The sequence below is a fragment of the Erpetoichthys calabaricus genome, chromosome 13 (genome assembly GCF_900747795.2).
Source record: "Erpetoichthys calabaricus chromosome 13, fErpCal1.3, whole genome shotgun sequence".
Classification (NCBI taxonomy): domain Eukaryota; kingdom Metazoa; phylum Chordata; class Cladistia; order Polypteriformes; family Polypteridae; genus Erpetoichthys; species Erpetoichthys calabaricus.
The window spans coordinates 21,887,775-21,915,069 of NC_041406.2; the positions used below are offsets into that span (position 1 = coordinate 21,887,775).

Consider the following 27,295-nt stretch of genomic DNA (forward strand, 5'->3'; position numbering starts at 1 on the left):
GCATTTCAAGCCCAATAGCCCACTGAGTCCCTGCTGTGGATATTTCTACCTAAATATAGCGCCTTTTACAGAGTCTTCTCTAGCATATCTTTCATTCAAGAGTGTGGAGCAGACCACGGGATGCCTCTGCCCAATTAACATTTTGTGTCCTGTATCATGGTGAACTTGTGTGCATTGGTGTGCCCTATAATGACCTGCCACGCCATGCAGTGTTGGTTTCTGCCAGGATAGGCATCAGCTTCCTTGTAACTTTGAACTGGATAAACAGGTTAGGATATGAAAAGATACAGTACATGTGTATTTTAACTATTTGATTTCAAATAATTAATGACTAGTGTCAAACATGTGGCAATTCCAGAAGTTTATCAGACGTATGATTTATGTTATAATTATACGTTTGTTAAGTAAGAAGACAACACATTGCTGTGCAGAGATATCATCAGCATTAGGAAGATGCTGGCTGCTTTCTCTTTTTGTTGTAAATAACTCACATTATTGCTGGTATTGTACAGTAGTACACGATTTACAACTGTTCCCTATGGATCTGGATTCAATTCCTGGATTGTCCCGTCTCTACAAGCTCTGATTCAAATTTAGTTCAGTTTATTGTAAATATACTTTACAGTGCCAGGATATATAGTTTTGGTTAGACTTTCCACAATGTAGTGACAGTATAGTAAATGGTAAAACAACAAAGTGCATCAGACACTAACCGATGAACATAATAGTGACAATAGTAATAAATGTGCAACAAAATGAAATCGAGAGTAGTACAAAAAAAAAATCGCATACACTATAAGCAAATATACAAAAGTATAATAATAGTGTACTAGATATACTGTATAACATATACAGTGGTTTCAGAATGTATTCAGACCCCTTCACTTCCTGCACACTTCATTGTGCTGTAGATTGAGCTTAAAATGGTGTGGCTGGTGCAAGAAAGACAGCTCCACTAACTGGAAAAATCTGGGGCACCAACCGGGTTGTCCCTTTTATATAATAACCAAAATAGTGTTCTTCAGTATGTGTGTGTCCCACAAAGCAGGGCTGAAATAAAAAACAATGTAATTTGGCTAGTTAGCCACAAGCAAGGTAACTTCCGTAGCGGAGCTCCGTCCGGCAAGTATCTCGTCAGAAATGATGCCACCTTCCGGGAATTTCAGGCATTTATGGAGACAGAACCTCAGATAAGGATTTAAAATTTTTTGTGGACACATTTTCCTCATCTTAGCAATTTACAGAAGCAATTTTAAAGGGCAAATAAAATGTTACGTTATATCATAAAATCTGATGAATATACATACTTAATAAGGGACGTTATGCTCAGACGTTTACTTAATAAGGGACGTTATGCTCAGACGTTATATATAATGCACTAGTGAGACCACATCTGGAGTGAAGTTCTGGTCACCACGTTACAAGAAAGACATAGCAGCACTTGAAGCTGCGCAGAGGAGAGCTGCCAGGAGCATCCCTGGATTTAAGGATGTGTTGTACTGTGACAGACTCGGAGAATTAAAAATGTTTAGTCAGCAGAGAAGACTCCATGGGGACCTAGTCCAAGTCTTCAAAAATACTCAAAAGATGTTGATAAAGTAGTTCTTTCAACTCAATGGTGAATCACGTACACAAAGCCCCCGGCAGAAATTAAAGGGATGTGCATTTAGGACTGAAGCCAGAGATATGGGAATCTGGAACAAATTATCGAGCCATGGAATCAAAGCAGAAACTAAGAACCTTTAAGGATGAGATATTGGGAGAGCATATATATTAGCTAAACAAACAAGCAACAAAGTGACTGAATGGTCTTCTCTCATTTCTATCAAATTTCTTACGTTCTTATTTACTAAAACTAATTTTCCCAGTCACAATGCTGGTCATATTTTTAAAATGGTATGGTATTATAAAAATCACTGAAATGTTTAGGCTGGAACTGTGAAACATTTTTTAGCAAAAGAATGCATGTTCCATTTTTCATATATTCTACTGTTATCTGTAAGTAATGGGTGTGAACCAAGTGTGCAGTCTGCGGTTCAAAGTTCAGCTGGCAAATGTTGGCATAAAAGAATCAAGTTATTGATGTAAAAGGAGTGGACCAGCCTGTCTGAAGTTACTGTAGGTGAGAAAGCCACAGTCAAGGGAAGCAATGAGACAAGTTGGAAGAGTTGATTGTACCTGTTTAAGGTACCACTGCCTGTGGCTTCCTTTAGACAAATTACAAAACAATTGACTTGGTTTCATTTATTTTATATTAATCACTTACTGTACTTTCTATGACTGTAGTCCTCAAGGGCATAGATAGATAGATAGATAGATAGATAGATAGATAGATAGATAGATAGATAGATAGATAGATACTTTATTAATCCCAAGGGGAAAATTCACATTGTCCAGCAGCAGCATACTGATACAAAAAACAATATTAAATTAAAGATTAAAAGTACAGTAAAGACTTGTGACCACCTGGGAGCTCTCAATCAACCAAACCACCAATTCCTTTATTAAAGTGTGTGTCCTCCTCAGTAGTAGGATGCTTTTAATAGTAAATCAAACAAACAGCAAGATGGCTTTCCAAACAGTGGCAACTTGCAGTTATCAGAGCTCTGTCCTGTAGTAAGTATCAAAGAAAGCTTTTCCCTCATTTTCAGGACAGAGTCGTTTTTAGCCTTGATGCCTTTGGCTGTTGTGACAGGGTTCCTCCTTCTACAGTTGCAATTTATAAATTGGCAGTGGTTAGATGAACCTCTCTTTTATGCTGCATTAGGACCATGTGACCAACGGTGACATAGCTTGTATCACAGATGACCGTGCTGGACTGGGCCGGGTCATGACTTCTTCTGGTTTCTTTGAGCAGCATGTCCTTTCTTTGGATGACTCTGTCTCCTGAAGAGAGAGAAACATATGCTTTGAGGTGTCTTTTACCCCTGTAGTTTATCTTCCCCTCCTGACTTGTTCTGCACAGGGAGACAGTGTGAACTGTGTCAGTCAATCTGTGTGTATCCTGTACTGAGCCAATTCTTAGGACTACTACACTAATACTGGGCAAGGCCTCCTTTTGCTCTCAAAACAGCCTCAATTTGTTGTGTCATAGATTCCAGGAGATATTGGAAACACGTGTAGCAAAAGACAAAATGGATCTTAAAGTGTTGGGGCACCAAAGGGCGAACCCTGTATAATTGTTGACAAAACACCAAACTTCAATTAAAAATAATCGTGACAATGTCTTCACAGACACAAGTCTCAAGTATGAATTCACTTAAGGTGGAGGAAGAGGCAGGTCCAGGTGAATGGACGCTGGAAGTGATGTCAGTGGTGGTATACCTGTCAATCTTCTGGTCTGCAGAGGGAGGAAAAGAAAAGGCACACAGCGCCAACCCCTGGAGCAGTGGGGAATTACCATCACTAGAGCCTTTAAACTGTCCGCTATGTACACGCACGCATGTGACACACTTCTTTGAAATTCTGCTCCATGTCAACACGATTGTATCACACAATTTCTACAGATTTGTCAGCTGCACTTTCATGCTGCTAATCTCTCTTTCTACCACATCTCAAAGGTGACTTACTGAATTCCGATCCATCGCCGAACAACACTGAACTCACTGTTGTGTCCATGAAACCAGTTTGCTTTGTGACATGGTGCAATTTCATGCTGGAAGTAGCCATTAGAAGATGGGTAACTTGTGGCCATAACAAGATGCATAAGAATAGCAACAGTACTGGTGTGATGTGTTCAGATTTCTTCTTCTTGGTTAGGATTCTTGCAGCAGCATTCTGACCCAACTAGCAGATCTGTTAGCAGTGAAGTGCAGTAATCTAAATGGCTAAAGACAAAGTCATGTTTCAGCTTTCTTTCTGTTTAGGTAGACCGTCAGACTGTCTAGCCTTTGGATCCTCTGGGGCTATGAATAAATAAAGGAAGTCACCATTATTCCCAAGTGGCATGGTGACTCTGTGTTTAGTGTTAAGCTTTATACCTTCAGGGCTATGGGTTTAGTTTTAAGTAAGGCCTGTTCCTGTGCACGGTTTCTGTACCCCCCCCCCCCCCCCCATGCCAATCTGGGATTTCTTCAATATTCCAGTCTCCTCCCACATCCCAGAAATGTGCATATCAGTGAATTGCTCGGGTATGATTCATTGTGGGGGTGTTTGTTCAAGGTTGTACTGTGTTAATAATGACTGGTAGCCAGCCCAGGGAACTGATGATAATGAGTTACAACTTCAAAAAAAAAAAAAAAAAAAATATATATATATATATATACTGCTTAATGCTGCTGCTTCAAAGAGCCAACGTCCTGATCCCTGTCTGTCTGTGTGGAGGCTGCATGTTCTCCCCATATCTGTGTATTTTTTCCTTGGGTACTGCTGTTGTCCTCACACTGTGCTAGTGTGAGTGCAGGTGTACTGGCACCCTGTCCAGGGTTCACTTCAATTTAGTTTATTTTCATATTGCACTCTTCACTGAGCGCAGGTGCAGAGAGCAGTGTGACAAGTTGTCAGGTACTGAATTAGGACACATAAAATCATATACATTGTTTAAATACACAGAAAACAAATGTAGAAACTGATTAATATAAATGTAAACCAGTGTTTCCCAAACTCGGTCCTGGTGAACCCCTGTGGCTGCAGGTTTTTGTTCCAACAAAATTATTCCAGCACCTGATAGCACTGATCTCATTTAATTAGCTGTTTTTTTTTCTTTTATTCGACATTCAGAAAAGCATAACAGCACAGTTTTTATAATTTCTAAGACATTTATAAATATTTCTGCTTTTGCTATAGATTTAAATGCTTAACTCTCTTTTGTTGATTTCCTTATAATTTGCCCTTTCTCTGTGCAGTTTTTCCCTCTTCATTGTATCTTAATAATGACAATTTAAAACGAGCCGATCAGACACGAGGCAAACAACACGGAATAATCAAAGGCTGCAACTACTTTAGAGTCAGACCCACTAATTAGTAAATAATGGATCAATTAAACAATTAGAACACCTAGAAAAGTAGAATGAAAATCAAGATGAAAATACTGTTAAAAAGAAAAAAAATACATTATTCTTATATAACTGCTTGGTTCATTTTAATATATTTTTTTTTAGCAAACTTAGTTTTCTAATTTCTATATTGTTCCCTAAACACAGAACTTGGGAAATAACACATCACTTAACTAGCCCAGGAGTTCAATTAAAAACTGAAGCTGGTTGGAACAAAAACCTGCAGCCACAGGGGTTCACCAGGACCGAGTTTGGGAAACACTGATGTACACCAACAGTATCTGTTGTAGATAAGGTGCTATATAGGCGCCTGACCCGGCACAGAAGAACACAGAGGCACATAATAAACCAATGGACTTTTTATTTTTCTTCAGCTGGAGGGCACATTTTCCCCGTAATCCCTCCAGCCACAACACAGTCCCACAAGCACTAATACAACACAAAACAACTCTTTTCTCTCCACCATGGCACCACTCCTCCTCAAGCTTCGTCTCCTTCCTCCCAACTCTGGCCCCCTGAGTGGTGGTGGCTGGCCCTTTTTATAATCCACCTGGAAGCATTCCAGGTGTTTGACCACCTGGTTCTAGTTGCACTTCCAGGTGGGGCTGAAGATTCGACCAGCCGGGCTGCAGACTCCATGCAGCTCCCCCTAGCGGCCATCCGAGCTCCCAACCAGGCTGTGGAGGACTCCATCTCCCATGGAGCCATGCGCTAGGTTGGGGAATCATCGTCCGCCAGGGAGGCTGCCACCAAGCGTCCCGGGGGAGGTATTGAACTGTCCATGGTTGCTCCCCTGGAACAGATGCAGCAGGGGCGTCCCTGCCGGGCATGGGACCCGGCTGTCCATTACACTGTCCATTAATTAATTGTTGAACTATGGCCAACTGGTATCAGAGACGAGGAAAACAAAACCTCCAGAAGGCAACACCCCTGGAGAGCTAAACCTTAAGCAGGGGTGTCGAACTCCGGGCCTGGAGGGCCGCAGTGGCTACAGGTTTTCATTCTAACCCTTTTCCTAATCAGTGAGCAGTTTTCACTGCTAATTAACTCCTTTTCCATTCAATTTAATAGCCCTGTTTTTAAGGAATCAGCCCTCAAATTGATTCCTTTCTTCAGCAGCCAAACAGAAATGAGACGTGAAACGAGCCAACAGATGACCAGCTAAACTGGGATTTCAAACTCCATCCAATTTCATTCCACTCAGTCTCTTAATGAGAAGCTGATTCTTGCTGTTAATTAAGCCCGTTATTTAATTCAATGGCTTGTTGCTGCTCTCATTCTGCCACAGCAGACATTTCCAAATCTGTTGATTTTTCTGTTTTTTCTAAGAACATTTTTAAAGTATTTTGTTGACCTGAGAGATCAACCTTACTGAGTCCTTCACCTTTATTTATTTTCAGATATTGTGTGATGGGCACAGGTGAGCTGCTCATATGGTGGCTTGTTTGATGTCTCATTATTGTTTGGCTACTAATTAAGGAAGAAGAGACAATTAAGGGGACTGAGTCAAGTTAATTAAAACTAAAGCAAAAGAAGTTAATTAGCAGTAAAAATGGCTCACTAATGAAGAAGATGGTTAGAATGAAAACATGCAGCCACTGCGGCCCTCGAGGACCGGAGTTCGACACCTGTGCTCTAGGGGGTCTACAGTCAGTTATTAGAGAGAAAATCAAAGACAAAGTCAGAGTCCTGGAGACTTCGGCCACCTGCCCCATCATGAGCATTTGATAGTAAAGTCTGTGCAGGGTCATCTAATCTGATATTGTCATTGTCCCGCCCTTGGAAAAGATGGCAGCACACATAAACAAATAAACTCTGTATCAAGTCAAGAAGAGAGGAGGATTTACTATTGGTTTTAAACTAAAGAATTAGAACATTAGAAACAGGCCATTCAGCCCAACGAGCTCATCCATCCTGTTAACCTTGATTGTCCCAAAATGCATCCAGTCGACATTTGAAGGTCCTCAATGTCCTGCTCTCCTCCACACTACTTGGTGATTTATTCCAGGTATTTGAAGAATAGTGTCTACACAAAAAAGGCGTTTTAATTGTTTGCTTTGAGCGTGGTGCTCATTTTGTTACTTTGTTACAATATTGCTTTGTTGAGTCGTATTTGGGTTTTATTACGTAGAGAATACACTTAAACTACGTATTATTTTGGTTTAAGTGTACTTTTGTCTTTGTATTTTTATTTAGTGCCATTTCTGTCGCCATATTATTTTCGTTTTCTTTGTGAATCATTTAATAGTTTCCATAAGAGATGCAAATATAAAGGACACCATTCCTGTGTGATCTCTATCCAAAATTGCAGATAACAAACTTCGTTATTTAGCGATTTCTAGCTAGTCTTTCGATCTTTCAGCACGTCTTCTCGACTACAGTTTCTCTCTTTTGTTCTGGGCTCAGACAGTTGTCTTGATTTTTCAGGTACAACCTGTACTTCTTTCTTTGGTTCAGTGTCATCTTTTGACTTCTAAAATGCTTTTGCTGCTATTACTTTCATAACAGGACATTCCTCCTTTTGACCATTCCTCTGGACGGCCCATTGGAAAACCCTTCATGTACTGTATAAGGTGTATATTTCTGTAATTACAAAAGAATTCTAAAATCCACTTGGAACTGTCTATCTTTGAAACAATCTGCCATTACACATTTACAAAACTCACATGAAGCATTCCTGGTGTGGCCAAGCATCAGAACAAATGTAATGGTGTCAATGTGAACAGTTTGTACTTTATGTGACAAGTCTGATGTGCGGCCATCTAGAAGTACTAGTATTATTTAAATACAAGCGACTGGGAGCCCGATCGAATCGGGCTACAGATTCTACGTTTGTGAAATCAATACTTTCTCTGCAAAGAATTATTTGTTTTTTTAAGTCCCTGAAATGATTTTGTTATCATGGCACCGATTTGTGCCTAAAATCCTTTGTGTCTGATTTGTACGATTTCTTTCAGCATTAGTAGCATTTGTAGCTGCACGCTGCTCATCCGTTTGTTGTGCAAGTTGTGTACTTCTGGTCACATTAGCAAGTCTACGTTCCTCGCCAGTCATGTGACTTCGTTTCCTATGCATCCTTTCCGTGGCCCCTGCTGTTGTGGTTGCGTTGTGATTGTCACTCATTTTAGATCTGAGATCGGCTAAAATTTAAACAATGACCGTTGTTAATACCCAGCCGTCATTACTCATGCTTCTAACTTGTATTGAGTCGAGGTATTGACGCGAACACCATACATACGGGGTATTGACGTGAACACCATACATACGGATACTATCAAATTATATATAAGGATGCACACTCCTGCGAGTGTATTATTATGTTGTTTAAAGCTTTTTTACATATATAATCTTAATCTGATGTAGGAATTTGCCTTTCCAACTGAATTAAAAAAAATTTTGTTGACATCTTGATTTTCACTGAACTGTGCCATCATGCTAGTAATGTCACAATGTTGTGATTCATACACAAAAATGGCAAAAAAGTTTTGTGAGGCCTACAAAATGGTCAGGAAAGCAGTCCAGAATCTCCACTTATCTGCCCAGAACGGAAGCACACAATAGCAGTCTGAGATCACGCAATATTGGCTGTCTTTGACCTATGTCATTGCCAAAATATGTTTTCAAATCAAAGTTAAAAAAATATATTCTTAAATGTTCGTTATATCAAAAATGCCCAACTAGAGAAGGTATGACTATAAACCCTTGCCAAGGAGTCAAGAAATGGCATAAAAAGAATCTTTATAAATAAAAAATGTAATTTCAATAATAACAAAAGAAAGCTAAAAGAGAAGAATTCACTATAGGAGTTAGAGCCCAGGGAGTTCAGTCACAAACACACAATCCAAAAAGACTTGTTAAAAAACAGAGCAAGAAGGTCAAAAATCCAGGAGAAACCAAGGTCAACAAATGTACCGCACAGGGACTACAAGTCCCATGAGCCTTTATAGGGCTGGGAGCCGCCACGGGATCCACCCACAAAATACAAGAGACTTTGCATATCAAGCACCCACACAAAGAAAACAATTAACAAAGTTGCATAAAAAAACACAATTAAAGAATAAAAAATCCCAGCACCACGCGGGAACAGTGTAAGGTTTTTTTATGGTGGCTGGAGTGCTAATCCTGCCACCAACCATCAAGTTTTTCCCCACAAAAAATCTTTATAAAGAGTGATTTATTGAAAGAAAAGGAAAATACAAAAAAAGGTTCAAAGGAACAAAATAATTGTCAAAAAAAGAAAACTTGCCTAAAGAACAATGCAAGTTAAACAAGTTCCAAATCAACATCCATTAAGAAAAATTCAAGAACGTCACCTCTTGGGGATCCACCCTTAAAATACAAGAAACATTACAGAAGAGGATAACATACAAATAAACAAAATAATAACTAAATATAATAAAATGAACAGAAAATACATAATTAGAAAAAAAAATAAATGATCAGACAGAAATGATAGATCACAATAAACAGTAATGAAAAATGAACAAAGAAGAAAGAAAAATGAAATTTCAACATAAGCTACGGGAGGAATCCTGGATTGACCATAACACTTGAAATGTGGCTTCTCTTTCCTGGACTTGCTCATCCCTGTTGCTGGTTTTCTATCTAATTGGACCATGTCTTATGGGTGCACCATTGTGAGGCAGTGGTAGAAGAAAGATGTAGCTGTAATTTTCATAAAGGGACAACAAAAAAGTCTGACTTCTAGTAATTGGAACCTTAAACTGTGTAATTCAATGTCACGCTCCATGCCATCTTGATTAAAAGCATCTGCTGCACAATCATTAGGCTGTCTGAGGCGACTCGTCTCCTGCAGACTTGTATTTGGAGTGCCATAGTTAGTTTGTCTAAAACATCTGCCTCTTCTTGGAGTGGGGTAGATCAATATGTCACTTTGATGTCCGGGTTGGCTGTAGCTCACGTACTCCTTTGAACCCTGGACATCGATACTCATGTACTGAGGATGGGCCAGGGCAATGAGGGTTCAGACAATCAAGGGGAAGGTGCAAAAGTGCTTTTACTCCAAAAACAATATTTTACATTTATGCATTTTAAAGTATATTTTAATATATTTCATTTTGTACTTTTTATCAAATGTGCAGCACAAGTTTCTTCTGTAATAAATACTCAATAAATAGTCCATACATAAACCCAATAAAAACAGTGTCATTTGTGGAGGTTAAAAAAATTGAATAAATAAGTGGAAAGGTAAAATTACACATGTTCCTCTTTCATATTTGTTCTCGGTCCTCGTCAGACCCCGTGGGTGTCCCGCGGACATAGCCCGACGTATCCCTCTCGACTGCAACCTCTGATTGATATCTCCACTTAACACTACATTTCCCTGGATGCCATGCCCCCTTTGCTGTGTCTGGACTGTTTTTTTTTCCCTCAAGCTACTGTGGTCTCTCTTTTGCTCTCACCAGCTCCTCGTTTTCAGCCTGACAGCTGCCAAGAACGCAGCCACCTAATAGAACTCTGCCAGCTCTCTGCTCCATGAAATAAAAGGAGACACAACAACGTGAAAGGTTTGGGGCACCACACTGGTGACCCAGCATAATTGAAGGTTGGCACAAAACAAAACTATGCAACAAGTTGCAGAAATGTCTTTTCAGACACGAGTCCCAAACAGAACTAACTCCAAGATGGCCGAACTACTGGTCATGTGGCTTCTAGGCAGAAAGGGGCAGGTCTAGGAGGGCAGACAATGGAGGTGACATCAGAGATGGAATGGCTGTCAGTCTTCTATTCTGCATAGGGAGGAAGTTAGAAGGCATTTGCAAACCTCTGGTTTGGAGGGTAACTACCATCACCATAGCACTTAAGCTGTCTCCCAAGCGCACACATGTGACACTGTAAACTGATGAGTAGTCCGTTGCTGCCCAACTTGTCCTCCATCATTTACCTTTCCCTAGCTCGTTGATTGACTTTTCTCTCGATTTTGTGTTTTTCAATTTTCTCTTTCAACCCTCCTTCCTGTCCTGCTTTGGCCCTAATTATAATCTGTGGAATACTAATGTGGAACAGCTGACCAATTAAACAGTCAGCATGCTTCCATACCAAACACCAGTGGCAGCCCAGCTCCTTAGTCGCCCCTGCACTCACAGAGCCCGTGTTGCTCTGCTTTTTTGCCAATGACCCCTAACAGACTCGTCAAACTCTCGAACCTTCACTTTTCATTTTTAAATGTTTTATTGAAACACATATTGTATGAAGGGCACACAGGTGCCAAAGTGATGTTTCCTCCCACAGTTGAAAGACATGCAGGTTAGGTGGATTGGTGACACTAAATTGTCCCTACTGTGTGTGTGTGTGTGTGTGTGTGTGTGTGCGTGTGTGTGTGTGTGTGTGCGTGCGTGTGTGTGTCTGTGTGTGTTCTCCCTCTGATGGACCAGTGTCCTTTCCACTGATTGATCCTGCCTTGTTCCCTGTGCTTTCTGGGATAGGCTCCAGTTCCCCCGCAATGCTGCTCAAGTTGAAGCAGGTTTGAAAAATGAATGGATGAATGAACTCTGTTCCATTAGCAGCAGCAATTGGTTCCTAATTTAGAAAGTGGGTGAAATGAACATCTACAGCCACTGCGGCCCTCCAGATCTGAGTTTGACACCCCTACTGTAAAGTTTCCCAAGTATGAAAAAACCCAAGTGTTGCCTGTGAAGAGCAGGCACCACAATCCGGGGTTGTCTTTAGACAGTAAATGGCTGGTGCCTGGGATAACCAACGGTCCAGGAGACCTTAAATTGAATTAACTGGGTTTGATGTAGTATCACAGGGCCAAACGAGAATACACATCTGAGAACATCCTGTTAAAACATTTGTAGTGAAATCCTGTACTGCAAAGGTTTCACCCACAGAGCTTCTTCCTAAAACATCCTCTCCTAGTTTCTCCAGTCCGTGAAGATTAAACCACTGCTGGGGTTTTCAGGGAAACAGCAAGTGAAACTGAACAAAAGACTTGACACCGAGAAAAAGTAAAAGCTAAAATTGCTGTTATCAGTTCAGGAGCTCAGTAACTGAAGCTTAATAATTAATTCTTCCCTTATGGTGAGCGCTGGGCCAGGAGAAACTCAGACACACACTCCTAGAGCACCACAGCTAACTGTCTCGACATGTCTGAGAAGTGTTTCTGTCTGCTACGATATCTTCCTGTTATTTTAACTACTACAGTCATCCCTCTCCTATCGCAGGGGTTATGTTCCAGAGCCCCCCGTGATAGTTGAAAATCCGCAAAGTAGAAACCATATGTTTACATGGTTATTTTTATATTGTCACGCTTGGGTCACAGATTTGCACAGAAACACAGGAGGTTGTAGAGAGACAGGAACAAACATTTGTCTCTTTTTCAAAAGTTTAAACTGTGCTCCATAACAAGACAGAGATGACAGTTCCGTCTCACAATTAAAAGAATGCAAACATATCTTCCTCTTCAAAGGAGTGCGCGTCAGGAGCGGAGAATGTCAGAGAGAGAGAGAAAAGCAAACAATCAAAAATTAATAGGGCTGTTCAAGCTTTTAAGTATGCAAAACACTGTGCGGGAAGCATGTCGCTTGACAAAGCAGCCGCAAGTAAGCCCAGCAAGGAAGGGAGCAATGTGAAGGTAGCCTTTCAGCGTTTTTTTGAGGAGCGCCCGTATCCTCTAGGGGTGTGAACAGCCCCCCCTGCTCACAATATATTTGAAGAGTTTTATTTAATACGTAATACGTGCTCTGATTGGGTAGCTTCTCAGCCATCTGCCAATAGCGTCCCTTGTATGAAATCAACTGGACAAACTAACTGAAGAAGCATGTACCAGAAATTAAAAGACCCATTGTCCACTGAAACCCATGAACCAGCGAAAAATCTGCGATATATATTTAAATATGCTTACATATAAAATCCACGATCGAGTGAAGCCGCAAAAGTCGAAGCGCGATATAGCGAGGGATTACTTTATATCACAATGTGGCATAACAAGGGTAAATAGAGTTTAGAAAAGCATTGCGGTCTATGTGTGAGTTCCATGTGTTGAAACACCGCAGCTATATTCTGGCATGGCATACTTGCCTTTCCAATTAGACGGTAATGTTAACTCAATAAATTATTCGTTTAGACGTGCAGTCAGAAGGTGGGTGCCGTGCATTCTTGTCTGTGTTCTACTGGTGTCATGGGGCTGATTTGTTGATTCGGGTCTTTTGAGTACTAAAAGCTGCATCTCCTGTGGCTCTTCATTATCAGCTCTCTTAACGGCAGTCTTTTTGCTGGGGTGTGATGCATCGCATATTTCACCGTTCATATTTTCATGAATATACTGTAGCTGCCAGATCTTTCAACTTTGCATTGATTCCTACACTGTCTTCTTAACACTGAACAACAGAGCGCACACACGGCACCTGCAACAATATATCCCTCACGTTTCCCATATGTCCATTGATGTCTTCAAATATCAGTGTATAATATGAGGCTACAGAAGGGTGTTCCCTGTTTATTTTTAACTTGCGCAGTGTGCTCTCTGCCTATGTGACAACACATTTAAATGTTGAATTGGGGTGTTTTTAGGAGACATTTTGACAGTAGACAGTCCATCATAATCAGAGTCTTCCCTCTCTGTCGGACCAGGTTAATGAGAGCATCTCTGAACTTTGCAGTTCGAAATCACCGCCCTCAGGCATCAGATTGGTTTAGAAATGTGACACTCGGTGAGTCGTCTACTTGTCCCCACACAGCTTTAAGGATAATTCACTCATGGTTGTCTTCCATGTATCTGGCTTGTGAGACTAGATTCAATGATGCATGCTTGCTTTTACAGTATGGAAGAGTATCTGCACCTTTTCAGTCAGTCATTTTCCAACCCGCTATATCCCATATATATATATATATATATATATATATATATATATATATATATATATATATATATATATATATATATATATATATAGTTTACTGTCAAATAAATGCAAAGAGTATGCAACACGTGTTTCGCCCTCATTCTGGGCTCATCAGGCGTACACACTCCACTGCACTCCCTCTCGGGAATCGAACCTCGGACGTCAGCGCCAGAGACGATGCCCCTAACGTTGCGCCACGGCGTGTGGTTCATATATATATATATATATATATATATACAGTATATATATATAATATATACAGGGTCATGGGGGTCTTCTGGAACCAATCCCAGCCAACACAGGGCTCAAGGCAGGAAACAAACCCTGGGCAGGGTGCCAGCCCACCACAGTGTGCACCTTTTCTTAAAAAAAAAAAACAACTTTATATTGTAACTGTTTCTCCTATTTATTTTATTTCTGAGGTACTGTAGAATAGGCTTTTCTTCTCACTCCCCAGGCACACAGTTTGTTAAAATTCCCGACAACCCTATGTTGGCCTGTTGAAAGGTAGTATGCCCCTTGATGGACTGGTGTCCTCTTCGAGGTTGGCTGTTGCCTTGTGAAGAGTCCTTCCAGGACAGAACTGAACTGGATAAACAGATTGGAAAGTGCAGTCGCTTAGTTTGTTGTTTGATTCTTGAGATGCACAAAATCTTCTTTGTTAGTGTCAGAAAACAAGCCAAACGTCTTCTTGGACAATTTCCTTTTTGCTAAACAATTCCATAATTTGACTGCCTGGCCTGTGTGTGACAAACATTTTGGCAAGGAGGCCCAGTGTGTATTGGATTGAGCCATTTGGCATGAGGGCTACCTGATGCCCTGTGTGACCCTGAGTGAACTGCTTCAACTCACGGTGTCTACAATGCACAGATGTCGAAAGAGCTGCACCTGTGTTTTGTTCTGTAAGCCACTTTTGATAAAAGTCTTTGAGTTTGGCTTAGGCAGGGCTCTGCTTTGTGTTCACCTTTTCATGATGTACCCAAGATTTTCCCCCTTGAAATATTTTCAGGTAGCATATGGCATATTAAAGTAAATATTTTGTAATAGTTGACATTAGTGTTTACATTTCGGAGAGATTTTAAACATGGAAAGAGTTTTCTTCATATACATCTATGGGAGCAGAGTCCTGGTACCAGCTTGAAGGGTGGGGTTGATTTGGCCATTCTTCAAACTTCCATTTATAATTTTACTGACTTTCAAATCTATTTAGTCTAATATTAACAGCCTCAGGGTCCTAGCAACTTTAGATGCAAGGCAGGAAACAACCCTGGAAGGGGATCCATTTCATCAGAAGCTCCTACATTTACTCACTCACTCACACAGGGTGACTTTAGAGCTGCTTACTAGTGGTGGCACATTGGTTAGTGCAGCTGCAATATGGGTCTGTTGTCCTGTGTCCAAGTCATCTAATTGGTCTCTACCATTATGAAGTTTGCATATTTTCTATTTGTCTGTCTGGGTTCTTCTCCCTCACCTATTATTTTCAGTTATTTGGCAAAAGTAAACTGGCCCTGTGTGTCCCTGTGTAGTTATATCAGGAAGCATTTTGGATTTAATTGGGATCAGAAGATGAAACATAGTCATCAAAACAAGCCAAAGTCAAAACCAGATAGTCAGTTAAACCAAATAATGAAGTCATAATTTCTAAGTCAGAAATAGGGTAGAGAAAGCAAAGCAAAAAAAGGTATAAACTGGGTAATCTTAAGCAAAAAAACACACATCATAATGAGTGTCTAGTGGAATCTATGATAACATTCTGCTTCAGGTTTATTTTCAAAAAGGATTTCTTACTACTGTGCTAAGTGGCAGGTAAGTGTCATCAGCTGTTTGCATTTTATTGATAAGTTAGCTGAAACGTTTTTCACTCTTGAGCTGTATCCAAGATGGTCGCTGTGCATGTCTGTTGGATTCTGCCACAGTTACACCTAATATAGATAGATAGATATGAAAGGCACTGTGTGATAGGTAGATGAAGTTTTATTTAGAAATAACAAACTAACTAAATATCTTCCACAATAACTAAAAATGATGAAAATTAAAAAGAAACAAAACCTCTGACCTGGCAGTCCAAGTCCCAGCGAAGCATTATGCCGTCATGTTGCTGTTGGTATAAAGGAGCCCCAGTAGTGTTTCCTGACACATTTCTGCTGAATAATACATTAGCTGAAAGTCCTCAGTTTTAGTGTCTCAGGGAGAGGATGTGCAGCATTGTTCATAGTGGCATTCCGTTTTGTTTTAATTCTCTGCTCCTCCTCCTACCTTTAGGGGGTCCAGAATGTGTCCCTGCCCTATTGGATTAGCTTGTTGATTCTGTGGGCTCCTCTTCTGGTGATGTTACCAGCCCAGCACACCACAGCGTAGAAAATCACACTGTTCTGTAAGCCTGTACTGTGTTATATTGGCACTATTTGAAGCCTGGTTTGCAATGCCGACTTATTTACCAAGTTGTCCCAAATTTCAGCTTCATCTTCCATTGTTTCCCGTGTGAGAGAAGCTGTGAGGCCAAATTGCATCTTACAGTTTTGCAAAAGAATTTCTGTCATGTCAGAAATTACAGTCAGCCATCTTGTAGTGTGAAGAGTCCCACAAGCGGATTTTATTTTGTTGTCGTAAACTTTCAGATCCATCAGTATTGTATTTCAGTATATTGTAGTATTTTGGCTAAACATTTTTCTTTGGGCATTGCTGTTCTCAAGATCTTTTTCACGTTTTTGATTCCAAAAAGCTATCTACAATAGAGCAACACATACACAACAGAATAGCCAATGACAAAAGTATCTTGGGTAACTTACTGGAAGAACCCGAAATAAACACACGACTGTAAACTGGTACATAGATTGCATACCTTGAATTTTCTCTCTAAATGGATTGTCCATATTGTCCGCACTTTCCCAACCATCTGCATGTCCAGTTATGGCTCTTTTTAATCTTGCAGTTTCAAAGCACAGTACAAAAACTGTTTAACTTCCATGTGCAGCACCATTGGCAGCTTTTCTACAGAGGCTGTCTCTCTTTTTTACTTTGATTTTTTGTTATTAATTATTAATGTTAAGATTTGGTCTTTCTCTAGTTACTACAAGTTAAATATATATATATATATATATATATATATATATATATATATATATATATATATATACATATATATATATATATATATATATATATATACAGTGGGTACGGAAAGTATTCAGACCCCCTTCAATTTTTCACTCTTTGTCATATTGCAGCCTTTTGCTAAAATCATTTACATTAATTTTTTTCCTCATTAATGTACACACAGCACCCCATATTGACAGACAAAAAAAAGAATTTTTGAAATTGTTGCAGATTTATTAAAAAAGAAAAACTGAAATATCACATGGTCCTAAGTATTCAGACCCTTTGCTCAGTATTTAGTAGAAGCACCCTTTTGAGCTAATACAGCCATGAGTCTTCTTGGGAAAGATGCAACAAGTTTTTCACACCTGGATTTGGGGATCCTCTGCCATTCCTCCTTGCAGATCCTCTCCAGTTCTGTCAGGTTGGATGGTAAACGTTGGTGGACAGCCATTTTTAGGTCTCTCCAGAGATGCTCAATTGGGTTTAAGTCAGGGCTCTGGCTGGGCCATTCAAGAACAGTCACAGAGTTGTTGTGAAGCCACTCCTTCGTTATTTTAGCTGTGTGCTTAGGGTCATTGTCTTGTTGGAAGGTAAACCTTCGGCCCAGTCTGAGGTCCTTAGCACTCTGGAGAAGGTTTTTGTCCAGGATATCCCTGTACTTGGCCGCATTCATCTTTCCCTCGATTGCAACCAGTCGTCCTGTCCCTGCAGCTGAAAAACACCCCCACAGCATGATGCTGCCACCGCCATGCTTCACTGTGGGGACTGTATTGGACAAGTGATGAGCAGTGCCTGGTTGTCTCCACACATACCGCTTAGAATTAAGGCCAACTCCCGCATGGAGTTTGCTAAAAGACACCTGAAGGACTCTGAGATGGTGAGAAATAAGATTCTCTGGTCTGATGAGACCAAGATAGAACTTTTTGGCCTTAATTCTAAGCGGTATGTGTGGAGACAACCAGGCACTGCTCATCACTTGTCCAATACAGTTGCCACAGTGAAGCATGGCGGTTGTAGCATCATGCTGTGGGGGTGTTTTTCAGCTGCAGGGACAGGACGACTGGTTGCAATCGAGGGAAAGATGAATGCGGCCAAGTAGTGACAAAGAGTGAAAAATTGAAGGGGGTCTGAATACTTTCCGTACCCACTGTATATATATAGTATATATATTGTGACAGATAGGGGGCGCTGTCGTCCCCTTGAACCCTCGGACCAGACGCCAGACACCAGATAAAAGTCCAAATAAATTTATTTTCACAATAATAATGTGCACAAAGCACCTCCACTCCACTATAATCAATAAACAATCAATTCTTAACACAATACTAATTCCTCCACACCTCCCAGCAGCTCAGTCACCCTTCCTCCCAATTCGGCTCAACTGCTGGGATCTCCCACAGTCCTTTTATACTTCTTGACCCGGAAGTGCTTCTGATCCCCCAGTCCATGTGATTTCCCCAGCACTTCTGGGTCAGGGAAAAGTCCTCTTTTTCTTCAGCCCGCAAGTACTTTATTTCTTCCGTCCTACTTCTGGGCTATAAGGCAAATAGACGTCCCTGGGCCTCCCTGCAGCATCCCCTGGCGGCTCCCATGGTATCCAGCAGGGTTGTGCATTAAAACTCCAAGGTCCATGAGGCCCTGCTGGAATTCGGGGCACCTCCATGTTGCAGGGAGGGCTCCATCTGGCGGCCTGGGGGTATTGGCCGGGATAAACTGCCGGCCATATCTCACAATATATATAATATAATGGATTTTTAAGCTGAGGTTATGCTGCTGTCAATGCTGACCTGAGTTTTGGCTTGTCTCTATTGCCAAACTGTGAACTTGAGAGATGTCACGTGGTGAGTACTGAGGATCCAAAGGCTATCTTACGTCCACAGCATATGAATGTAACAGACTCTGAGGAACATAAAGTGGATATATTAAATATTGCTGTACTTAGCTGGTAGCACTGCTATCACTGACATCAAAAGACCTATCTCACACCTATATCTGTGGAACAGCTCCTCTGAGGATGGCAAGGGTGAAGATCTGGACCTAGGATAAACATAAGGTGGAAGTGACTCAAAACTGGCCTGTCTCAATTGCTTCTTAAGCTGAAAGAACTGTCATATCTCATAGCAAGTTCAAGTATTTTGGCACTTTGGGTATTGTAGTCAATCGACCAGTCAATTAACAGGAATATTTCTTTGAAAAACAAAGAAGAAATATTTTTTCATATCTCTTGATAGATTTTGGCCACCACCTCTTGCCTGAGGATCACTGAGCTATAACCTAGGTTAGCCTATGCAGAAGTCTAGCTGTGCACCCCATCATCCTAACCTCACACCTTCAAGGGCAGAGCCATTTTCTGCGGCATCAGCATTGAATTCCAAGTATTGGGACTTTCTTCGGGCTGCTTCTCTGTTCTTTTACCCCAAATCCTCTACTTCATGCAGATAATGGTGTTGCTGTTCTACATCGATAAAAGAAGGATTATTTTTTGTATGATCGATTGTTTATTGAATATTTTCAGATAAGACTGGATTTCATTACTTCACATCCCAGTCAAGTCAATGTTTTAACTACCTCAAGATGTTTGCTAGCAGACTCCTTGTTCCAGAATTGTGGACCTCCCAGAAGGCTTCAGGAGCTGAGTATACATAGCAGAAAACGTATTCAGTTTGGTTTTACTGGTGAATCAGGTCATGTTTGCACATTTTTCCAAAATGAAGCGCCTGTATGGTTGTATTTGATCTCAAGCTTTCGCAAAAGCGTGAAATTTGGCACATGTTCACTTTATTATATCATTATTTGCTCTCAAAGACACAGAAACCATTCCTCATTTTAAATTGTGAGATTTTAGAAGTAAATGAGAGTTGTCATACTTACTCTTTAGAGTGTTCAATTCTCAGAAATGCCCTGTTTTACCGGAGTTGGCTTTTTAATGTCCTTTAAGTTATAGAGACTAAACTGTCAAGAATTCCGAGTAGGGGCTCTGAAGTGTCAGGGACACGACACATTTAGGAAAGGCATTTCTTTTTAGGGTGAGAAAATGATAGGATAGCCTTGTGTCGGGATTGGTGCTTGTGTTTTAGTAAAGAAATGCCAGCCTATACACCAGAAGGACATTTGGCTGCCCACTTGATTTCCTGCTTCATTAGGGGTACAACATTGTAGGATTTTCGATAATGCACATTTTTGAAAATGATTAGTTAATTATCATGGCCAGCGGAGTAGAAGGCTGCTATCTAGTTAAGAGTATAAAAGTGGAGCTGCACTGGCTTCCTACAACCTTGTACTGGCAAAGTGAATTAGAAAGCAAATGCGTAGTGTGCCCAGGTGGACAAACTGCAAAAAACAATAAAAAGTATTGGGGCACCAGCTGGGGAACCCCATTTAACTGGCAAAAGTAACAGAAAAAGTGTTTATGGCACAAAATAAGATCGGCTCTTATCAGCCTGAATTCTTCTAGCAAAAGGTTCTGTCACTGGTGGTTCTGTCCTCATTGAGGATATGGAGAAAATGAGACGCCACCTTCCGACTTTTATGGCATCCAGATGGAAAGGGTGGGCTAGGCACCTTAGTGGAATTATGGGCAAAAGAGACAATACAGTTAACGAACACGCTTCATCTCAACCCAGAGTGGTATGGCTTACCTCAGCAGAGCCCGGAAGGTGATCCGCAGGCGCACATGCGTGGCAGTAGATATTCCAAACTTGTTTGTTCCATTTGAGAGTCAGGAAGGCTTGAAGCCTGTCGTCTATCCTTGCAGCACTGAGTGTAAGGCAGGAACCAACCCTCCAAAAATATATTTTTTTTATATGTTACTTAACCAATGTACAGCACTCTTTTATGATTTCATCAGAGCTGAAAGTGCAGATCATTCCATTTGGTTTCCTCTCAACTTTATGTGATGTTGTCCAGACAGTGCGGCCTAGCAGCCCTCGGGTACTGGAGTGTGAACCACAGCATTGCTGGTTATTATGCTTTTCTCAGGTTCTGAACCTGCTTAATCCAATTTAGGATCACAGAGATGGTTTAAATTCTGACTATGTTGTCTGCACAGTAGATCCTACCCCTTGATAGGACATCTTTGGGTTATCATCATTAATTTTTTTTGGTGGGTTGCAGTGAGCTGCTCTTTAAATTTTTTTCATAAAGGCTAGATTGTGGCTGTCATTCCAGCAGGAGGCCTGCTACTGACCTTTTTTTCTGTAGATAATTTTTGGGAAGGTTGAATTGTTAGCTAACATTGTAAGGAACCAAAGTAATCAGTTCACGAGAGAACAATGGGCGAAAGGGTCAAACGAAAAGTGAACTGATAAATGAGCTGTCTTGAGACACAACAAATCGCTTTCTTCTTCACTCGCTATGTTGTGTGTTCTTATGGCTGCTTGCAATTTATCTTTCTGTCCATTTTCTAACCTGTTTCTCCAGTTCGGTGTTGTGAGAAGCTGACGCTCATCTAGTATCATCCAGCAATCTTGGAAGAGCCAGCAGTCCATAGTTGGGCACAGTTTCATGCCCACACACACCCATCCTGGTCTGGTTTATCCATTTTTGGAATGTAGTTTCCACTGGTGTCTTCCAGTACACGATTTACTGTTAAGCTGAAAGTTTTCTGCTGAGTCTACTTTATCAATGCTTTTGAGGATTTTGAAGACCTGGATTAGGTCCCCATGTGGTCTTCTCATGTTTAATTCTTTGAGTCTGTCATAGTAGGACATGTCCTTAAGTCCTGGGATGGCACTTGGGCGCTCTCTCCCCTGCACAGCTTCAAGTTCTGCTATGTCTTTCTTGTACCGTGGTGATCAGAACTGTACACAATTATTACACAATGGGTTCTAAGTATTCTACTCTTTCCAGAAATTAGCATAAGATTCATCCTAAGCCCACTTTTCCTTTTTTGTATTGCTAATTGTGCATATGTAAATTGCTATTTTATGTAATGCATTTAAGGATTTAATGCCAATAAAGTTGTGCTCCTTTCCTGACAGAGTCAGCTAGAGAAGCTACAGCCTATCCCAACACTAGTGAGTCCAAGAAAAGATCCAACCCTGGACGCAACCATACTCTCACACACACACCACTGGGAAATCTAATAAAACACTGGAGGACACATACGACTAAGAAAGCCCATACAGACCTGGTGAGATCATTCCAACTTGGCATAGACAGTTCATGTGTCTGGAGTCAAACTCAGGTCCTTGGCTCTGGGAAGCAGTGGTCTCAACCATTGTGATACACTCTTTGTTGCTGCATCCTGGATGTCTGTTTAGTTGTCATATGTGTGTGTATGTTGCACATTCTCATCATGTCTGCATAAGTTTTGCTCATGTTTTCCTCCCACATTGCCAAAGACATGAAGGTCAGGATAATTTGAACATTAGGAAAATTGAGATGAGAACAGGCCATTCATCCCGACAAGCTCGTTCATCCTATTCACCTAGATTGTCCAAAGTAACATCAAGTTGAGATTTGAAGGTTCATAAAGCCTTACTCTCCACCACACTGCTTGGTCATAAAGCCTTACACTCCACCACACTGCTTGGTCACTTATTTCATGTGTCTGTAGTTGTTAACGTGAAGAAATACTTTCTAACATTTGTGCGAAATCTGCCCTTTACAAGTTTCCAACTGTTTTCCTTGTGTTCGTGTTGCAGAATTTATTTTGAAATAACAACCGGGGTCCACCATACTTAACAATTACTTTCATAATTTTAAATACTTGAGTCATATGCCATCTTAATCTCTGTGTGCTTAAACTGAAAAGGTTCAGCTCCTTCAATCTCTCCTCATAGCTCATACTTGTCAGCCCTGAATCATCCTAGCTGCTCTCCTCTGCACTGTCTCTCGTGCTGCCATGTCTTGTTTTGTAATATGGAGGACCAGAACTGAACACAATAATCCAGGTGAGGGATATGTATGACGGGATGGCTCCATTGACTCAAACCCCTGCCCTTTTTCCCTCACTTGACGCAGGTGCCCTTGTACTTGAATACTCTGAGCACAAAGGAGTGTCTCCTTTTTCATTGTAAGACACAAAGAGAAAACCACAATAAGCAGCATGCCTTGTTAAAGCTAAATATGCTACTCTGTTCTATCCCATAATGGAGCTAAAGTATAGTCTGTGATAATAATTGCTGTTAATTCCACACAGATCCATAATAAATATTCGTCTGCTGGACCTATTAGTTTGTAATATGTTATGATGTGGAAGGTGGCTGTAATATCTGCGCACTTGACGCACATATTTGCTTTTCTTGCAGGCTTGTTACAGTTCTTAGCTGCTACTCACTTTTAGTAAGTATCTGATATTTATAACGTAACTCTTTTTCACAACACGTAGCATTTTCTACCTTTCAACTCAAGTGCATTGCAAACCAGCATCATAAATCTGTGGGTGTCAGTGAGAGAGTGTTTCCATGTTCGTTAGCTCCAAGAGGAAAAGAGAGGGCATGTGATGTCAGGACCATTCAAGCCCACTCAGGGAGGATGCACTGACAAAGCTGAGAGGATTTCATTCTGCACACAACTACCCAAAGTGTTGTGCCAATGATGCTGAGTATATTTAGAGTTTGATGTTAATTGATTGAATCCAACACTGGGTCAATGGCTGACAATCGATGCCACATTGCCTGTATGAACAGCAACTGCTGAGCAAAGATTTTTCAAACTCCATTCCATACTTAAGAATCTGTGTGGGCAAGACAGGCTGTCTGATAGTCTGATTCTCTCAGTGGAGAAATTCATCACTATTAACAAAGATGAAGTCATTGCAGTCTATCAAACCATATCATCCAAATGGAAGATTTTGCTATAAAATCCAAAAGCTGACAACTAGAAAGCAAAAGGGAATTATTTGGTTAAGATTTTATTACTGAGAGATCTACATTCAGGGTGCAGTCTTAGGACACTAATACAGGGTAGGTCCTCCCTTTGCTTTCACTGCAGCCTCACCTGTTCTTGGCATGGAATCCACACGATGTTATAAACCAGGGATGTGCAAAGTCATTCCTGGAGGGCCGCAGTGGCTGCAGGCTTTTGTTCCAACCCAATTGCTTAATAAGAAGCACTAATTGCTCTAGAAACACTTCTGCTTCATTTTAGTTATCTCCCTCGTTAAGATTTTGAACCCTTATTGCTTATTTAAGTCTTAAACAGCTGCATTCTTGGTTTTTAATTGCTCCTTATTAGCAATAAGATGCAAATGACAAAAGAAACCAGCAGTTATCCATTTTGCTTGTTACCCTTTACACCTGTGTGTATTTATCATGCACTATTTGGTTTAATTAAATACTTGGAAGGAAAGAGAAGACAAAAAAGTCAAGGAGTGAGAATTACCCATCCGTTTTACACTTCAAAATATTTGGATATCTTTAGAATGGAAAAAAAAATCTAGGATTTGAGAATGACTTGACATAGCAGAGTTAAAGCACTAAAACGCCATGAAATGTAATTATTGGCAAGGATTGTTTTCTAATTAAACAACTGGGTTGGAATAAAAACCCGCGGCCACTGCGGCCCTCCAGGAATGGCTTTGCACACCCCTGTTATAAACATTTCTTTGAGATTCTGGTCAATGTTGACCAAATTGTATCACAACATTTCTGCTGATTTGTCAGCTGCACTTCTTGCTGTGAATCTCCAGTTCTACCACATCACAAAGGTGTTCTATTGAATTCAGATCTGCTGACTGGAAAGGCCACTAAAGAACACAAAACTCATTGTCACGTTCATGAAACCTCTTTGCTTTGGACACGGTGCTTTGTCATACTGGAAGTAGCCATTAGAAGATGAGTAAATGGCTGCCATAAAGGGATGCGCATGGTCAGTAACAATACACAAATGGACCGTAGCATTCAGTCAATGATTGATTGGTATTAATCGGCCCAAAGTGTGCCAAGAAAACATTCCCCACTTCATTACACCAACCACCAGTGTAGACTATTGACACAAGGCATGTTGGGTGCGTGAAGTTTTTCTGATTACATTAATGGTATTAACTCCAGTGTAGTTAGTAAACTTGTGAAATTCACTGATGATACTAAACTTGAAGGAATGGTAGACACTGAGGAGGCAGCAAAAGCAATTGAGAAAGACGTGAGCAAGCTTCAGAACTGGGTGAGCACTTGCAGGAAAGAGCAAAGTGCTAGAATTGGGCAACAGGAATACCAGTTATAAATATGAGATGGGAGACACTGTCCTACAGGAATCAGACTCTGAAGAGGATTTAGGGGTTTATGTTGACACAACATTTTCATCATCTAAACAATGTGCAGGAGCAGTCGAAAGGGCACATAAAATGTTAGGTTATATTGTATGAACTGCCAATTATACATTGAGGGGCGTTATGCTCAGGCTAAATAACGCTACTGTAGTGAGACAGCATCTGGAGCATTGTATGAACTTTTGATCACCACAGTACAAGAAAGACATAGCAGCACTTGAAGCTGTACAGAGGAGAGCAACCAGGAGCATCCCAGGATTTAAAGACATGTCCTGCTGTGACAGACTCGGAGAGTTAAACCTGTTTTGTCTCACGCAGAGGAGACTCCATGGGGACCTAATCTGGGCCTTCAAAAATCCTCTAAGGCGTTGATAAAATAGATCCAGCAGAATTCTTACAACTAAACATACTCGAGGACGACAGTGGAAATGAAGGGGAAATGCATTTCGGACTTAAAACAAAAAACACTTCTTCGTGCAAAGAGATGTGGATATCTGGAACAAACTGCTCAGCCATGTAGTTGGAGCAGAAATCTTGACAAACTTTAAGGAGGAATCTTGATAAAATGTTGGGACAGCTTAGCTATAAGCTAAACAAACAGACGTGATGGACTGAATGGTCTCCTCTTGTTTATCAAGTGTCTTATGTTCTTTTGTATGTTCTTATATAATTGGTAACTCTAAACCAGCACACATATGTGTGTGTGTGTCCTGGGGTCCAGGACTACCTTTTCACTTGCACCCAGTGCTGCCCTCATAGATTCCAGCCCCCTTTAGCCCAAACTTTGAATAGGTGGGTTTGAACATGTTATGTTTTTAATGCTGTAGTTAGGAGGCCCAGCCAATACAGTAGTCTATTGTGAAATCTGAGAGGCTGCCCTTTAATTCTTTGTTGGGACGCTGTAGACGCTAATCGCATTGCCTGCAGTTTGTTGATGTCAAAAGTTTCAGGTGGAGATTTTCATTATTTTTTCCTTGAATTTCACACCCCCGAAACACACTGGAGGAACACCCCCCCCACTCACCCCCCCCCTTCACATTTCCCTTCAATTTATTTTCCTCTTTTCTTATCCTGTCCTTGTTAGCCGCATTCTGCGCACTGAGCCAAACTCTGTGATCAATGAAAAGGCTGTCGGCTGCTTTCTGATTGGATAAGCACAATTCTCAGTGAAAAGCCTGGGAAGGGTGGTGGTGGTGGTGGAGGAGGAGGAGGAGGAGGAGGAGGAGGGGAAGAGAGGGGCGTTTTTTGTTCACGGCCGAATTCCTGTGCGGTAAAAGAGAGAGAGAGAAGGGGGAGTGGAGACCAACAAGAACCGGCATCCGTGACTGCATTAAAAAAAGGAAAACCTACTCCAGTGTGTACCTAGGAGCTCCACCAAACAAGACGGCAGAGAGGGTGAGAAGCATGGACACTGCCCGATCCATCCAGCATGAGATCTCGTCTCTGAAAGGTAGACAGACGTTCATTTCTGGCCAGCATGTACATGTGATGTGATTTTGAAAGAAACTCTCTGGCATGTCCTGCACAATATGTAGGGCACTTGGGGCTTGCTTGCTGATACCCTGGTGAGTGCAGCTCAACTTGCCAATGGGGTTGGAGCCTCATCTTTTCTAGTGTTGTAGGGATATAAATTCAAAATCTTGATTTTATTTATTGATTTACTTTTTATTTGTTGTTATTATTCTCATTTAAAAGAAGGAACTTAGAAACCTTCTTTCACTTGTTCCTGAAAGAAACGAAGGACCACAGGGGGTCGTTTTCTGTGGGAAACACTTTTGACTGCTGCCGGTTGATTTTTATTAGATGCAGAGTCAGTGCTGCACTGAAACTGGTATCTGTGCTCTGCAGCATGTGCTTCTGCACTCAGACTGCAGTGGACTACATTACGACGGCTCTCCCTGTCACACACACCTCTCAGGGCCGGCCCAGTGCCTCATGGCGCTCTCACACAGGCACAGGTGCTCTTCAGCTGTGTTATACTGACAGCCATGTGCTGACATTTCAAAACGCCTGTATCTCCTCAGCAAGTAGTTCATAGCATCCGCTAAAGTACTTCCACCTTATCTTAGGTATATTAGGTAGGGGGTATACCCCAGAGTCCATGACCTATCTTAGCATCA

The 27,295-nt window shown here is 41.0% G+C and overlaps 1 protein-coding gene across 4 annotated transcripts in view; it reads left to right on the plus strand.

The window, feature by feature from the left end:
* pleca (plectin a) overlaps window positions 1-27,295 on the plus strand; it is an 828,744-nt gene that overhangs the window by 330,568 nt on the left and 470,881 nt on the right. Inside the window, exon 1 of one of the 4 annotated variants that reach the window (XM_051935607.1) lies at window positions 26,477-26,625. The exons of the other annotated variants lie outside the window; for them this stretch is intronic. Coding sequence (XP_051791567.1) covers window positions 26,580-26,625 — 46 coding nt within the window. The 5' untranslated portion in view covers window positions 26,477-26,579. Of the gene's footprint in view, window positions 1-26,476; window positions 26,626-27,295 lie in introns of those variants that run through there. 4 annotated transcript variants of the gene reach the window in all.